At 30.8% G+C, this 15,602-nt stretch overlaps 1 protein-coding gene across 2 annotated transcripts; it reads left to right on the top strand.

Moving 5' to 3' along the window:
- Positions 1 to 4,998: 4,998 nt before the first annotated feature.
- LOC107936505 (light-inducible protein CPRF2) lies at positions 4,999 to 8,880 on the top strand. Of its 2 annotated transcripts, XM_016869244.2 has the most exons (8): positions 4,999 to 5,533; positions 5,630 to 5,705; positions 6,882 to 7,077; positions 7,426 to 7,501; positions 7,590 to 7,715; positions 7,858 to 8,080; positions 8,173 to 8,282; positions 8,400 to 8,880. In XM_016869244.2, the coding sequence occupies exons 3-8, from the start codon at positions 6,965 to 6,967 to the stop codon at positions 8,817 to 8,819; spliced, it is 1,068 nt and encodes a 355-aa protein (XP_016724733.2). In that variant the 5' UTR covers positions 4,999 to 5,533; positions 5,630 to 5,705; positions 6,882 to 6,964; the 3' UTR covers positions 8,820 to 8,880. The 2 variants fall into 2 exon arrangements, with proteins under 2 accessions (XP_016724733.2, XP_016724734.2); XM_016869245.2 differs by lacking the exons at positions 7,858 to 8,080; positions 8,173 to 8,282.
- The last annotated feature ends 6,722 nt before the right edge of the window (positions 8,881 to 15,602 follow it).

Raw genomic sequence — 15,602 nt, 5'->3', positions numbered from 1 at the left:
AATAATTGAACCAAATCGAGAACCATCTAATTTCAACACTTACACATTCGGCCACCCTCCATAATGGCCTTAAGAACCTTACCTTTGCTGAAATTGATGACTAGCTCTAGCCACTCCGATTATCCAAACTAATCCAAGTCGACCGTATGCCTTGCTGCTCCTCCACTAAACAAACCATAAAAAATTAAAAGAAAAACTCAATAGAGCCTATACCCACATTCGGCCATCTCCTAAACTATAGGGGTTTCGGCTTTTGTCAACAGTTACTATAGGAATCGTTTAGAGTTCGAGCACTTACCACAGTCTCTTTTCTTGAATCCATTTATACCTAGAAGATAAGGGAATTGGCCACTAAAAAGTGAAAAGAAAAGGTTTGCTGATCAACAAAGAATTAGCACCACCTAGTCTCCACGGATTTCGGCTTTTGCGGTATTTCGGCAGTAGTGGTGGTAAGAAAAACAATAGGTGAACGAAATGGAGTAGTGGGCTAGTTTTGGAAAAAAAAAAGAAGAAAAGATGAATGGGAGGAAGGTAGATTCGGCTGGAAAAGAAAAGAGAGAAAAAGACTACACCAAAAAGAGAAAACGGCACATTCTAATTCCTATTGCCGAAAATCCCTAACTAAAACCCCTCTGCTGAAATCCTCTCTCTAATCCCCTCAATTCGGCTAAGCTCTATCCTCCTCTCAAATCCCTAAAATCTCTCCCCTTATCCCTCATTAATTCATGCATTTGACTGTTTCAAACTCTCTCCCACAGAGTTCCATCCAACTTTAAACTCTAGCATGCACAAGCATAAAAATAACATTACTTTTGCCATCACAGGGAATCGAACCCAGGTCTTCCCCCCAACACTTACACGCCACCTTTATAGCTCCCTAGTGGCGTCACTAAGCCACTTTACTAGAGGATCTTTTGTGTTACATTTTACCCACAAATTTTAATAAGACCACCTATCCAAGGCCCCTAACTTCTTAAGTCCAAAATTCAAAAATTCCACCGGGTTTTGGCTAGCACATGGGCCTTCCATAAGCCCATTTACCTACTCAAATTATGAATTCCACAACCAAATACCAAATTTTAAAAAACTTTACCAAAATATCGAGAACTGCGAAAAAACCCGAAAATCAGGATGTTACAACCCTGTTATACATTTTACTCATGTCAAGTTTCAAAGTGAATGACCCATTTTTCCCCGACATTTTCTTTTTTATAGAATGCAGAACTTCATAAGTAACTAGAATATTATCTGAGATGAGCCTTCCTTAAATAAATGCACTTTGTGCCCCATCGATGCAATAGTGAAGAACTTTTTAAAATTTGTTCACAAGCATTTTGGCAATGATTTTGTACAGTATATTACAAAGACTAATTAGAATGAATTAAGCCATAAGTCAAGGGTTACTAACCTTTGGGATCAGGACAATACGTGTCTGATTGAACTCTGAGATATCATGAAACCCGTTTAGATTCTCAATACAATAATTTGTTATCTCCTTACCCACAATATGCCAAAACCTTTGGTAAAAACCTCTCAAACCATCATTACCAAAAGCTTTTAATGGACTTGTGGATTTTAGAGCCAGACAAACCTCCTCATAGGAAAATTCCCACTCAAGATCTTTATTTATCGATTGAGTAATATACGAAAAAACCCCTCTAAAATGATATTGGCATTATCAATTCCATTTGATGAGAAAAGAGAATCAAAGTAATTGGTGGCAAGCGACAACAACTCCCTATTACTTTCATAACTGTTCCCATTAGAACCCGACAATTTTTCCTCCATATTTCTTTTTATTCTTTCCGTTGCAACTTTATAGAAAAAATTCATGTTACGATCATCATTCTTCATCTAATTAGCTCTAGCTCTTTCTTTGTTCCCAATAAAGCTCCTCCTTGTCATCCTCCATATTTAGGGCTAATTTAGTCACAACAATATCTCTCAGTACCTCATCAGTAAGGTACGCGTCATTCAATTTACTGAGTTGTTTGTCGAGTTCTTTTTTTGTCAATGATATTCCTTTTTGTATCTTTTTGAACCAAACATCTAAACCCATTGAATCTTTTTTAACCAATCATCTAAACCCACTCCAACAGCCTTTAATTTATTTGGAACATTTCCTGAACTAGTAGCCCATAACTTTACAACCTCAGATTTGCAAGTTTCTTCCAAAACCCAAGCAATCTTGAATATGAAATGCCACATTTGAGCATGATTCTTGTCCATGTTTGAATTAAGCAAAAGGGGACAATGATATGAGAAAGAATGCGTCAAGTGATACATTCTATAATTTTGAAATAGATACCACCAATTAGTATTTGCAATACCACGATCTAAACGTTCCCGGATGTTGTTTGTCTGGGTTCGACCATTCTTCCAAGTGAACCATTGCCCACAATAGCCCAAATCAATAAGTGAACAATCAGACAAAACATTTCAAAACGTGCTCATTTGACTCTCACGTCGAGCTAACCCTCTTTTCTTTTTTGATTAATATGCGATCTCATTGAAGTCCCTTACGACTAGCTAGGGGATTTGTGGACTATCATCTAAATAACGTAGCAAATTCCATGATGCCTCCCTTAAATTTTCCTCGGGTGCTCCATAAAACCTCGTACACCTCCACGTTTAACCATCCAAATCCTCATCGATCATGATATCAATATGCCTTCTCGAAAATGACTTGAGAGACACTTTACAATCACTATTCTAACCCATTGATAAACCTCCACTTCTACCATCAGAATCAACTCTAAAATCCAAACTTACTTATTATTTCTTCCATATGAGAACCCTGCAGTTTTGCCTCAATAAAGAAAACCACAGAGGGATTTATATCTTTCAGCATATGTCGAAGACAATAAACTGTTTGAAGCCTCTCGAAACCCCGAACATTCCAGCTTAAGAGTTCTATTGCGTCCAACTGACCTATTTGGCAAGGCTTGCCAATCTACTTGAATTTGGTATCTGCATCAAAGTACCTGAAGCTTAATTCGAATCATCATTAGAAGAAACTCCTAAAGCATTTGACTGAAAACGGGGTCATTTTAGCCCATAACTTTGTTTTATTGGGCTATTTTCATTGTAAAAAACTATCATTTCCTCATCAAAATTATTCCCCCAGTTATTATTGATTTGGCCCAATTCACCCACCTTTATTAGGCCAGGAGTTGACGTTACATTAGACTTTCTTTTTGTTGAACGATAAATGTTGGAGAGTAATCCCAAATTTGCCCATTGATCAACGAGAAAAGATTATGACACCTCAATATTACTTTGTTCCGATTTATTTGTGGAGTTTCCATAATTTGGAATTCCACTACCACCGTTCTCTACTAGCCACCTACTCTTCCATGTCACATTTCTTCTTAACTGTGCCCGTAAAGAAATATCCCATCGAAACTCATAATATTGTCTCGGATAAAAGCTCTAATCGGGCAAAACTTTCACCATGACCTAATTTGCCGCATAGAAAGCAAAATATAGTGAGTTTTTCATATTCAAAACGGACATAAACAGGTGGTCCATTCAGGAAAACAAGCTTCTTTTTCCTTTTCAGTGGTTTCCTAACATCGATTTGCACCCTTATTCCCATTATTCTTTTGTATCTTAGTTCAATATCTGATGCATCATATTCCAAGAAAATCCCAATAAAACTACCTAATTGCTTTGCAACAACCTCAAACATAAAACCATGGGGAAGATCATATATAAGCATCCAGAAATCAACCTAGTTTAGTTGGACAGCCAAAGGATCTTCCCTTTCCTTTAATCGATGCAATTCCATAGACCATTTTTTCTATTCGGTCAACATCAACTTCAAAATAAAAACGAAATAAGAATATTCCATTTTCCAGATCTAAGATTGAGACTCCCTAATTGGATGCCAAACATTTGCCAACGTCAATCTCATGCTTGAAAGTTGACTACGCTTGAGGTAAGAAACATTCCCACAAAAAAATTAGCATACGAATTTCACGATTAGATGATTCTACCCCAAATTGGATGGTTTCTTCCTCCTCCTCGTCAATTGATAAACCTGCTATAAACTCATTCATGTTCTAATCACCGAGAGATAGACAAAAAAATTTGTTCAAACAAATCGGAAAAAGAAAAGAAACGTGCTATAACAAGAGCAGAAAAACGTGTCAAAAGGCAAAGAGAAAAGCATGTCAAAAGACAGAAAAAATTTAGTTACAATAAGAATTTAAATTCATAATGAAAATTAAATAAATTATATAAACTTTATATAGTTTTTCAGATAACGATATGGTGCAATCTTAGAGTGTTATATTCAGTATTTTAATAATTGGACCGATGATTGAACACATCAGATCATCGGTTCCTGATTCAATCAATTTGATTGATTCGACTCTCAAACCAATAATAAATAAACAATTAAACTTTATAAAAATCTAAAAAAAACTATTAAACCAATCCAACAATCGATTTTTGTTTCAATTTTTTTTACCAATTTTAAGAAAATTTTAATTTAATAAATTCAAATCCTTTATTCGACTGTTATATAAATCAATTCTTGGATCTTAAATACGATTCGTTCTAATAGCATTAATTATATCATAACATCTTGGCAAAATATAAATTTAAGAATCAAAATAAATCTAATTCTTAAGTTTAAAAACTAAAACGAAAAGAAAAGTACAAATATAAAACTAAATCTAGTTACGAGCCAAAAATTATATTATCTATTTTTTTTTTACAATTATTTACCCACTCCAGCATAAAATGTAAAGTAAACAATGTCACATTTTGGTCCAAACAAATTTGCCGACTATGGACTCCACATTCAATATTGTATCTAATAAGTACAATTTTCATGGGCTCCTCTCCTCTTTCTCCTTTACTTTCTTTCGGTCTTAGCCCACAGATTGGGCCACATTAAACTTGACAAAATCAAGTGTTCCAGATTCCAGACATAGCCATCCTCATCACTCACTAATAAACTAACACGTTTACGAAAGGCCAAGTTGTTATCCATTTTTGGTACTATTATTGGATATATATTTGTAGACAAAAAAGCAGTGGATATTTGCCGTTTGTTCCCGCATAAATAGTCGAACGAGAAGAAAAACAAGGACGAAACGCAAATTGCAAATCGCCGAGGAAAGAGGATTTCACTGAAAACGATGAATAGCGTGTTCTCCGTTGACGATTTCTCCGACCCTTTTTGGGCGGCTTCTGCTACAGGCGCTGCTGCGGGGATGAGCCGGAGCCAATCGGAGTGGGCGTTAGAGAAGTTTCTAGAAGAATTTTCTGGTGCTGGTGCGGCGATCCAGGGGTCACGTGCGGGTGAGAATGTGATTGGTACGTCTTTGGCGGTACCTCAAGCGCCGGTTTCGAAATCTGAAAATGGCGACGGGGATGGTGGCGCGGTGGAGGTAAAAAGCCTAATAATCTTAATCGTCCGCCGTCCGATTCGACACCGACGGTACCGATTGACGCGGATGAGTACCGCGCGATCCTTAAGAACAAGCTCCATCAAGCCTGCGCTGCTGTTGCTCTCTCTCGTGTATTATTTTATCTCTAATCTTAATTTTCCAATTGGATTTTCTTTCTCCAAAAAATAAAAATTGAAATCTAATATTGCAACAAAAAAATTATCCAGGCGTCGGTTGTGAAGGCAGAAGGTTCGTCTGCGCAAGCTGAAAATCAAGCGCTTCAGTCGGGATCCGATGTTCGAGGTAACCTTTTACTATAAAATGTCCCTGTTTTGGCATCTCTTTTAAATGAATCCGACTCATTAGATTGTTTTTTTTTACCATCCAATGCAATAGATGGAATTTTTTTAGACTGAGGAGGAAAGGAACGCTTACGGTTGTTTTATTCTTATTTGTTGACATCTTTTTTACCGCATTTGATTGCAATTCCTTAGAGAATTTTTTTTTCTTTATAAAGAAAAACCAGCATACGATTTCTGCTATTAGATTCATATATTTTTCATCTGTTTTTTATTTTCATTTGTTCAACTAGGAAAATTTTATTCATGCTAATTCGACTCACTTCAGAGGTGCTTTTTTTAATCCTTAGCAATAGTTAGATTGAGTTTTAGTCAGTGTAGAACATTTTTTTCTTACTGATACTTGTATTTTGAGAGTTAACGAAGGTGTCTCACTTTCTGAAATTAAATATTAGAGTTCTGGTGGCAAGCCACTAATAGTCAAATATCAGATGATTAACAGCGTCTTGTTTATAAGCTTGTGTTGTTGCAATATTAGGTTGCAACCTTTAAACTATGACTTTAGATAGAAAGAACTTTGAATATAGCAGTCAACTCCTTGATGTACTAGAACAAGTCTATGTGGGATTGAGTTGAATGTATTTCATCTAATCTGATTTGTTGGGGAAGGCTAGTGGCAGAATGCATGACGTGAATGTTTATGTAGTTTGCTTCCTTCTAAGTTAACTCCAGCAATGTTTGTTTTGCTCTTTGTTGTTGCAGGAGCTGTCTTGCATGTATCATGCATGATTATACTTAAGAATAGTAGTAGTCGATGTTTTCATTAAGTATAATGCAATGCATTCTCCAATTTATGTTTTGCGGAAGAGTGAAAGGAAAATGAGAAATTGATCTAGGGATATATAAAATGGAATTAACTTGGTTTACCATATTTTCATAAATTTTATTAGTTTCCACTAAACTTTATGTAGGCATTCAAACAAGGCAAGCAACATTCCCTGTTTATATTTCATTTTTCTTCACTTCATTTAACTTCCTATTTTTTCTTCACATTTTCTGAGATCTGAACAGTAAACGATATACTAAAGAAGCTTATAGCTCTTTGTTTAATATCTCCTCTTCCTGTAACTACTTACCATTAAATCTTGCTGATCTTTTAATACAAATTCTGTCATTGTAGGTTCCTCAAAGACACAGGAACAGGGTGAACCTGATGCTGGTATTTCGGCTGTTTCAACTACACAAAAAAAACCAGGGACACAGATGAGGCAAGCCACAAGTGGGTCATCAAGAGAAGATTCAGATGATGGTGAACTTGAAGGAGATACTGAAACCACTGAAAACATGGATCCAGCTGATGCAAAGCGTGCTAGGAGGTACTCATGTTTTGTATTGTTTTGTTGTATTGGTGATTGGTTTGAGGTGTTTGAAATGCTATCTGTTCTGTTTATTATTCTCTTTTGCTTACTGTGTTTGCTTTCCTTTTCTTTATCTCTTTTCCTCAGTCTTAATCTTGGTGATGTATTTTCTTTACTAGTTTTTAAGTAATAGCTATAAGAACCAATTAGTTATCTTGGACAGGATCAAATATTCATTTAGCAAATAGAACGTGTGCTTGTCACTTCCTAACTACCGGATGCATGAATGAATTAATTCTTAGTAAACTCAAATTTTATGCAATCACAATGTTGCCTTTAACTAATTGTATTTTGGTGATGCCCCAGAATGCGGTCAAATCGAGAATCAGCCAGACGCTCTAGAAGAAGAAAGCAAGCACAAATGAATGAACTTGAAACACAGGTTTTGCCACATCATTCCCCGTTTCTCCTATGTTCTCATGCACTCTGTTTTGCCGTCTTGTTTTATACTGCAAGTGTTTTTTTCCTAGGTTGGTCAATTAAGAGCTGAGCATTCCTCATTACTTGAGCGTCTAACTGACATGAATCACAAGTATGATGAAGCTGCCGTTGACAATAGAATTCTGAAGGCTGATATTGAGACATTAAGAGCAAAGGTAAGCAAGCCATCATCCTTGTCCAAGTTGCATTTTCTTATCCTGGTAGAGTTCCTCTGCAGTTAGTTAATATATGGTCCTCCTGAAAGTTGAAAACTTACTTCCAAATAAATGACAGGAGATTATTTTATTGTGACACCAGAAGTTTGTGAAGATTAGTCTGTGGCAAATTTTGAAAAGCCATGGGCAATTCAAAATCCTTCATCATCTAAAATTGAAGGATTTAGCTGTAAATGTGCTTGCAGAATATATTAGCAGCAAATCTCTCGGCGAAGAGGGATTAATTTGGTTATTGGCGATTTATATGTGCTTCATTTCAGGAATCTGCTGGACATGTCCAGTACTGACACACTGTTACTTCTATGGTGTGTTCAACTGTCCTTATACTTAAATTGTTCATGATTTGTATGTCTATCTAAATTTATACAATAAATACTGACATGGTCTCGTGTGTTAGTTAATGCACCGAAGTTACCATCTTGGACATCAGATGCTAATGTCAGTGTTTGGACTGTTGCCAACTGTGAAACACAATCATGCATCTTTATGCCTGCAACTGCTGCAAGAGTATTATAGTTCTTTTTAACTATTTTACTTCTTGCTAAAAGTCACTATTGTTTATGATCCGTGTAAACCTTATTTCCGGGTTGTCAGGTTTTGATTGTTGTATTCTGAAATGTTCAGGTCAAAATGGCTGAAGAAACATTTAAGCGGGTGACTGGCATTAACCCCGTTCTTCTATCTAGGCCCAGTGTACCTAGTGTAACCGTGCCTTTTGTTAGCAGCCCATTGGAATCATCCACAGGTTCCTTGCCATTGCCGCCGGACACTAATAAGTTATTTCACCAACCAGTTCCTAACATTGCTGCTCCCATCCATCACCCGAGACTAGACAACAGTTTCACAGGCAACAACCTGGTTACTCCTATCGTGAATCCACAAACCGAAATAGGAGTGGAAAATGTTAACGAAACATCTGCATTGCAGCATACGCCGAGAGGCGTGCAAAAGCAGATTGGCCCTGGTGTGAGTCCATGCGTACCCATGCCTGGTTGGGAACCTGGACTACCCCATGGGGCTGCCACGAACAACAAGCAAAGCTAAATATTAGCTTTAGCTGTTTGGTACGAACTATTGGTTGAAATCTATTCATGGGCATTGATCATTCTCACGTGCATTTTTGTATTTAAGATCTTCATTCAGCGTTGACCATCATTATCTGTCATCATATAGCATTGACTGCATATCTGGTTCATTTAGTAAAAAAAAAAAACTTAGAAACGGTAAATAATTCTGCATGAAATTCGTATGAACTTCACATGTGGTGCTCAAGGAGCCAAATCTGGCTGTTAAAAAGGTCTACCATTGAGAATGGCTGCTCGATTTTTGACAGCAATTGTCCATGCTTAGAAACACCCATGGGTACGTGAAATCATGCAGTTAAATGTTCATCAACAATAAACTTTGATTACGGGCATAATTAAGCCAAGCCAATTCGGAATATTGTCGAGCTTGAGCTTGACTTGAAATTCGGAGCTCAAATGTGATTTGATTTTGGTTGAGTATCAATTTTTAAGTTTGAGCTTGCTTGAGATATAATTAAGCTATTTAAGATTAAGCTTGTTTATCAATTTTTATACTCGAGCTTGTGTTTGGTTAGATAATTAAGCTTGAAGTTAATAATATATATTAAGAGTAATAATGTAATTTAGTAATATAAAAAATACTAAAAGTTCAATAAAACTTGCAAGCTGATAGAATAAAATATTAATAAGTCTGAGCTGAAATTTGGCTTGCGAATTATCAAATTAAATTAATTTTAATTCAATAGGTTATGTGCATTTGTATCTCATTTATACCCTAACTTTAAATTTACAATTTAGCTCAAATAGGGTTAATTGAAGAGATGAGGTCTATCTAAATGTCATATGGATTAAGCAGGTCAGTTGTATTTAGAGGGATAATGAACATGGTAAATAGATGTTTATACGTTTTGCCTTTAAATACAGACATAATAAAAAATTTATTCTTTAATGTCCATTTGATTTTTATTTTTAAAAAAAATTTAAATTTAGTGTTCAACTTTATGAAAATTTGAATTTAACCATTAATTTTTTTAAATTGAAATATTTTTTAGTGAAAATATTAATTAAAATAGTAAACTTTTAAACATAACAGTTAATGTGACTATGGTTTTTTTTTTTTAAATTTTATAAGCTTTTTATATGTTTTTAAATTTTTACTTTTTTTAATATTTTTATGATTTTTAAATTATTTGTTGACATGTCATATGAAATAAATAATTTTATGTCAATATAAAGTATACATGGATTGTTATATCGATTATCACACTAATATTATTTTGAAAAAATAATATTTTAATACACTTTCCTTAAAAAACCGATTTAACTTTTTTTGAAAGAAATAATAATTAATTTTAATTAAAAATCAAATTGATAAAAAAAACCGAGTCATTATTATTATTACTTTTTGGTGAAAAACCGAGTCATTATTTTAATTTGGTTGTTGAGTTTATGTAGTTCAAACGCCGAATAATATTAACATGTGATGAATAAGATAAGTAGTAACTTTTTTCTTTTTCTTGAAAATAAGAGATACGTGGTAACTTTGTTATGAATCACATGTAAAGAAATGTTTGGAAAACGTAGTGACGTAACTGAAAAGTCTAATTGCTGGCTGCTTTCTAATCACTCAATTTTATACAAATATAAAATAAATAAATTAATAAAATCTGGTCCTAACAATCGAAACTCAAAAAAAAAAAAATATCACACATGATAAAAACATGAATATATATATGTTTAAAATTAAAGTAGTTTTTACATCTTTTCGTATTTTTCTTATATGATTAATATTTTAATAATTTAATCGTTAAATTTATTAATATAATTATATTTATTTTTATATAAAATTTTGAATCGATTTGATATCTCTATTATATTAATCTAAAATATTAAATTAATAATATTTATTGAACAGTTAAATTTTTTTACATAAAATAAAGAATTTGAAAATTTTTAATTTACGTCAAATTTAACATGCATTATCTATATGAAAGAAATATAAAATGTAACGGTTAAATTGTTAAAATATTAATCATACAAAAAAATATAAAAAGATGTAAAACTAAATTATTTTTACATATGTATAAATAAATCTCTCTCCTGTATATTAAATTATAAATTATTTATTTTTCATCGGGTTAAAAAATTCACTTTGGTGCATATAAATTTAATGCTTTTAAATGAAAATATAGTTTTTTTTTTGGTTAAACATTTATATGGTAACACACTATTTAATTAATTTTAAGTTTAATTATGGCCTCAAACCATATATTCTTTGGAATTTATTATTTGCTTTATTTCCACAGAAATTTAGTTTATCTATTTATATTAATAACATTGTTAATGAATTTATGATAAAGTTGAATTTCTGACATTTTTAAATTAGATTTAAAATTTTAAATCATATTTATAAATCATATTTAAATTTAATAAAAATCAATTAAATGTGTTACTAATTAAATATTGTTTCTTAAATCAAATAAATAGATAAACTAAAATTTTGAAATTAAAAATAAAAAGCCTAATATTAAAGTCCCCAAAATTGCAATAACTAGAAAATAATTAGACCTTAATTTTAAGTTATTTTGTAATTAATTCTACATAGAGGGAAGAATTTTAGGGAGTAATTTTCAATTTTTTATATAAAGTAAATTTCAAAACTTTACCAAAGTAAAAGAAAAATGTTATGTTGTGAAGGGAATCAAAGAGGGACAAAATTATTGACTTTTTCTGTAAAAAAAGGCCAACACTGACTTTTACTCTTGATTATATAAAAGAATAGCCTAAAGTGGCAACACACTAACTAAGAGTGAGTTTGGATGGGCGGTGCGTTTACCTATTGTTAGTATAAAAACAGCAGTGGCGGTGAGATTAGATACTGTAGCGATACTGTAGCGTGAGATAAAAAATAAGCTAAACGCACCGCACCGCATCCAATCGCCCATCCAAACCCACCCTAAGAAAGCTAACTACTTTTAGAAAACGTTTAATATTCTACTCACATCATAATTAAATTTGTTAATATAATTTTATTTTGAAGGCACATAAAAGTTCGGGTTTTTTTTCTTTTTCAAAATCAAGTATCTATTAACACGACCATTAAATTTATTAAAATAATTTTACCTCAGCTTGCACATAAATTTCAAAAAAAGTTGAAATCATAAAATATGCTTCACTTTCATGGTGGGGATGATTAAAGGATGAAGTGAGAAACTACCATATCACATCTCGTGATTAAATTTCGAATTAATTTTATAACTATTAAACCAATAAAAACACAAATTATATTAATAATTATTCAATGATTGAAAGTATTTTATATAAATAATTAATTAGAAATTTTCAGTTTATTTTAAAATTAACAAACCCAATCTATATGAGTAGAATATGAAGTATAATAGTTAATTTATTAAAATATTAACCTCACAAAAAATTATTAAAATTTATACAAATTAATTGAGTTTTATACAAATGAGAATGGATCGATCAAGGACAAAGACAAAGAGAACAAGAAGTGGCATTGGCTCCAAAAAAAAATGATAGATTTATCATTTAACTCCTTAATTTTTTATAAAATTATATATCAATATAATAGTATAATTACATTTTGATCCTTCCATTCTAAAATAATTTTTTGACTTCAACCCTGAGACTTGTCTTTTATCTTGTAGTAATATTGTGCTTTTGAATTTAGTCAATCCTTAAATAAGGAACAAATTTATTTCAATATTATTATTTTTTTATTCACAAAACTTCAACTCAAAACATTACTTAAAAAGGTATCAAATTTATTAAAGCGTCCTATTTATCATGATTGTCTCTATTAAAATAAAATTTTAGAAAGGTCATTAAAAATAAATAATTTTTAATTAACAATGAATTAAAAAATTATATAAAAAAACCTACTTTGTTCACAAAATCTATAAATTCAAGATGAATAACATTTTATTACTAGAAAAGTTCTCTGGTGACTAAACTAAATTTACTAATAATTTAATAATTTAAAATGTAATTTATTAATTTTTAAAAAAATAAAGTTATTATTGAATCGAATTAAATTAAAATTAATAATCTAACTAATTAAACCGATTTTTTGCAAACATTATTTTTTAGCGCACTACCAAACCGGTGGCTTTTTATAAGCTTCGCAAAGGATAAACACGTGCCGGCTGACGGTGTGAATTTGAGGATAAGTCAAAAAGATTGATAAATTCTATAAAGTGGTGGAATATTTCATTTTTTATTTCCTCTTTTCGGTTCATATTTATATTTGTAAATTTTTAAGTGCATGCTTCATTATATAAAATTATTTATCTGTAATTGATTCAAATAATCAGAAATTAGATATAATTTATAAATAGAAATTCAAATTTTATAAATAAAAATAGCAGATTTAAAAGAATTTACCTTTATTTAATAGTTTGATCTGACTCGATTATAAATTTAGTTGTGAATATGACTATTTAATATTGAAAATTTTCGAATCACACGAAAAAAAGTGATACTTAAAGGAAAACTTTCACCTTGTTTTAAATTAATTTTTTAATTTCAAAATATTTTAATTACATTTTAAATTATTGAAATTATATCAATTAAACTTTTATATTACTAAACTTGTTAAATGAAACCTCAAACTTCATATAACATAATTTAAAAAGGAATTAAAGAGAAATAATAGGTTAAAAATGTATATCCATAATTTAAGAAAACAAATTTTACTCAATTAAATTTTTTAAAATAAAAAAAAATAAAAATTTAATATAAAACTCAAGGAATTTATTAAGTTGGAGGTTTTCAAAATTGGATTGATGATCAAATTCGTTTACCAATTTAATCAGTTTGTTCAGTTCGATTAAATAAATTATTAAAAATTAAAAAAAGATGTTTCTGTTAAATTGCCCAATTCAACCAATTTTTTACTTGGTAAAATTAGTCCATACTAATTTATGGATCAACCTATTCAATAACTTTCAATAAATCGATATCTGATCTTATTCTCGATTTAAATAGGATTAGAAAATTAAATTAAATTAAAAATTTGAGGATTATGAGTATAGTGAAGTGGATGAGACAGTGAGACCCCACCAAATTTTGAAGAAATTAAAATATGGTATTAAAATTTCACAAAAGCAATCATGTGGTTGGAGCTTTAAAATACAAATATAAAAAGATAATCAAACGGCTTTTGATGAATAATTATTAAAAACAGGTCCCTTTAAATTTTATCTAATCCAATTTCCAATAATACAATGTGGACCCTCTTTTACGTCAGTACGAGGCACAGAAACGACAAGCTTCGGTGCTTGTTGTTACTTTATAATTCTATTTTTATTTTAAAAAATCAATCTTAGTCATCGCTTAATTGAGTTAATTTTTAAAGTAAATTGCATCAATGTTCATTCAACTATTAAAAATTTTTATTAAATCACTTAATTTTAAAAGGTTATAAAATAATCACCTGACTTATCTTTTTATTTTTTTATAAATTTAAAATCGTTAAATACTTAACAGTTGATGTGGCTGCTAAATTAATAACTTGTTTTTTTAACATTTATTTTTAATACATATTATTTTCATGTCATATAATAATTAAAAAATTATAGGATAAATTTCAAAACTATTCATGAATTATGGTTTAATGTACAATTATATACATGAATTTTGGTTTTATGAAATTTTATACAAGGAATTTGATTTGAATAATTAATGCAATTATTGATATAACATCAATTTATACTTATATATTGTATAAATAAATAATTATATTTATCTAACATAAAAATAAAATAATGTATTTATTTCTTTAAATGTGCATGATTAAATCAAAATTAAAATTTCAAGTATACATTTGAAGCACAAATAGAGTTTTATGTGTATAATTGCACAAAATTAAAATTTATGTATACAATTATATATTAAATCAGAGTTCATATAAATTTAAGATTTATCCCATCTCCCTCTCCCCTTTTCATATAATAATTAAATTCTTAATAACTTGAATAATTAATGTTATTTTAATTTTTAATCGATTAATTAGATAATATTTATTTTTAATTTTATTTTTATTTTAACCTTATCGTGAATTTGAATTTTACGGTGATGAAAGTGCAGGAAGGAAGGTTGAGCAATTCGCTGACATTCCCCAACCGACAGTTTGTTTATAATTTTGATTGTATTGCAAGTAAAAGACATTTTCCTAACAACAACAGAACAACTCCCTCTTTCCTTTTTTATGTTCCAGAATTATCCCAAGCTTCAACTATTCTAAATGTTCCACAACTGCCAACCTTGTGTAGTTCCTTAGATTCTTCTGTTTTTTTATCCTTTCCCTTCACGCTGGACCATTCTGAATAAATGGGGTTCAGTACTGAAAAACCATAAACCCACGTCTCAAACTCTTAAAAGAAACATTAACATATTATTATATTCGTTTTGAAATATTATTCTCCAATTTCTAATTAAATTAATTTCATACCAATCTGATTATTTTGTCAGCATATTTAAATAATAGGCTTTTTTTATACCTATTTTTACCTTCACTTTTGATTCTTTTACTATTTTTCATTCACTTCACCCATCGTTTTGCTTTCATCCCGTTAAAAAGAAAACCCACATGTTCATGTGTTTGCACTTTTGGTCCCTATATTATAATGCAAGTCTCACTTTAACCTTTTTTACTATTATCTAGCTTACACAACCATGTAAAAAATATAAAGAAATGTTTAGACAATGAATCATTCTTTAATGTTGAAAGGATTATGTTTAGCTTAGGATAAAAGGTTTAGAAATGTTGAAATTGAAT

The sequence above is a fragment of the Gossypium hirsutum genome, chromosome A08 (assembly GCF_007990345.1).
Source record: "Gossypium hirsutum isolate 1008001.06 chromosome A08, Gossypium_hirsutum_v2.1, whole genome shotgun sequence".
Lineage (NCBI taxonomy): Eukaryota > Viridiplantae > Streptophyta > Magnoliopsida > Malvales > Malvaceae > Gossypium > Gossypium hirsutum.
This window is presented reverse-complemented; position numbering and strand designations above follow the sequence as displayed.

Excerpts from the sequence above, each read along its gene's own strand:
- LOC107936505 (XM_016869244.2), top strand. The coding sequence starts at position 6,965 with ATGAGGCAAGCCACAAGTGGGTCATCAAGAGAAGATTCAGATGATGGT. Across the intron at positions 7,078-7,425 it reads GATGCAAAGCGTGCTAGGAG|AATGCGGTCAAATCGAGAAT; the intron begins GTACTCATGTTT and ends GTGATGCCCCAG. Across the intron at positions 7,502-7,589 it reads TGAATGAACTTGAAACACAG|GTTGGTCAATTAAGAGCTGA; the intron begins GTTTTGCCACAT and ends TTTTTTTCCTAG.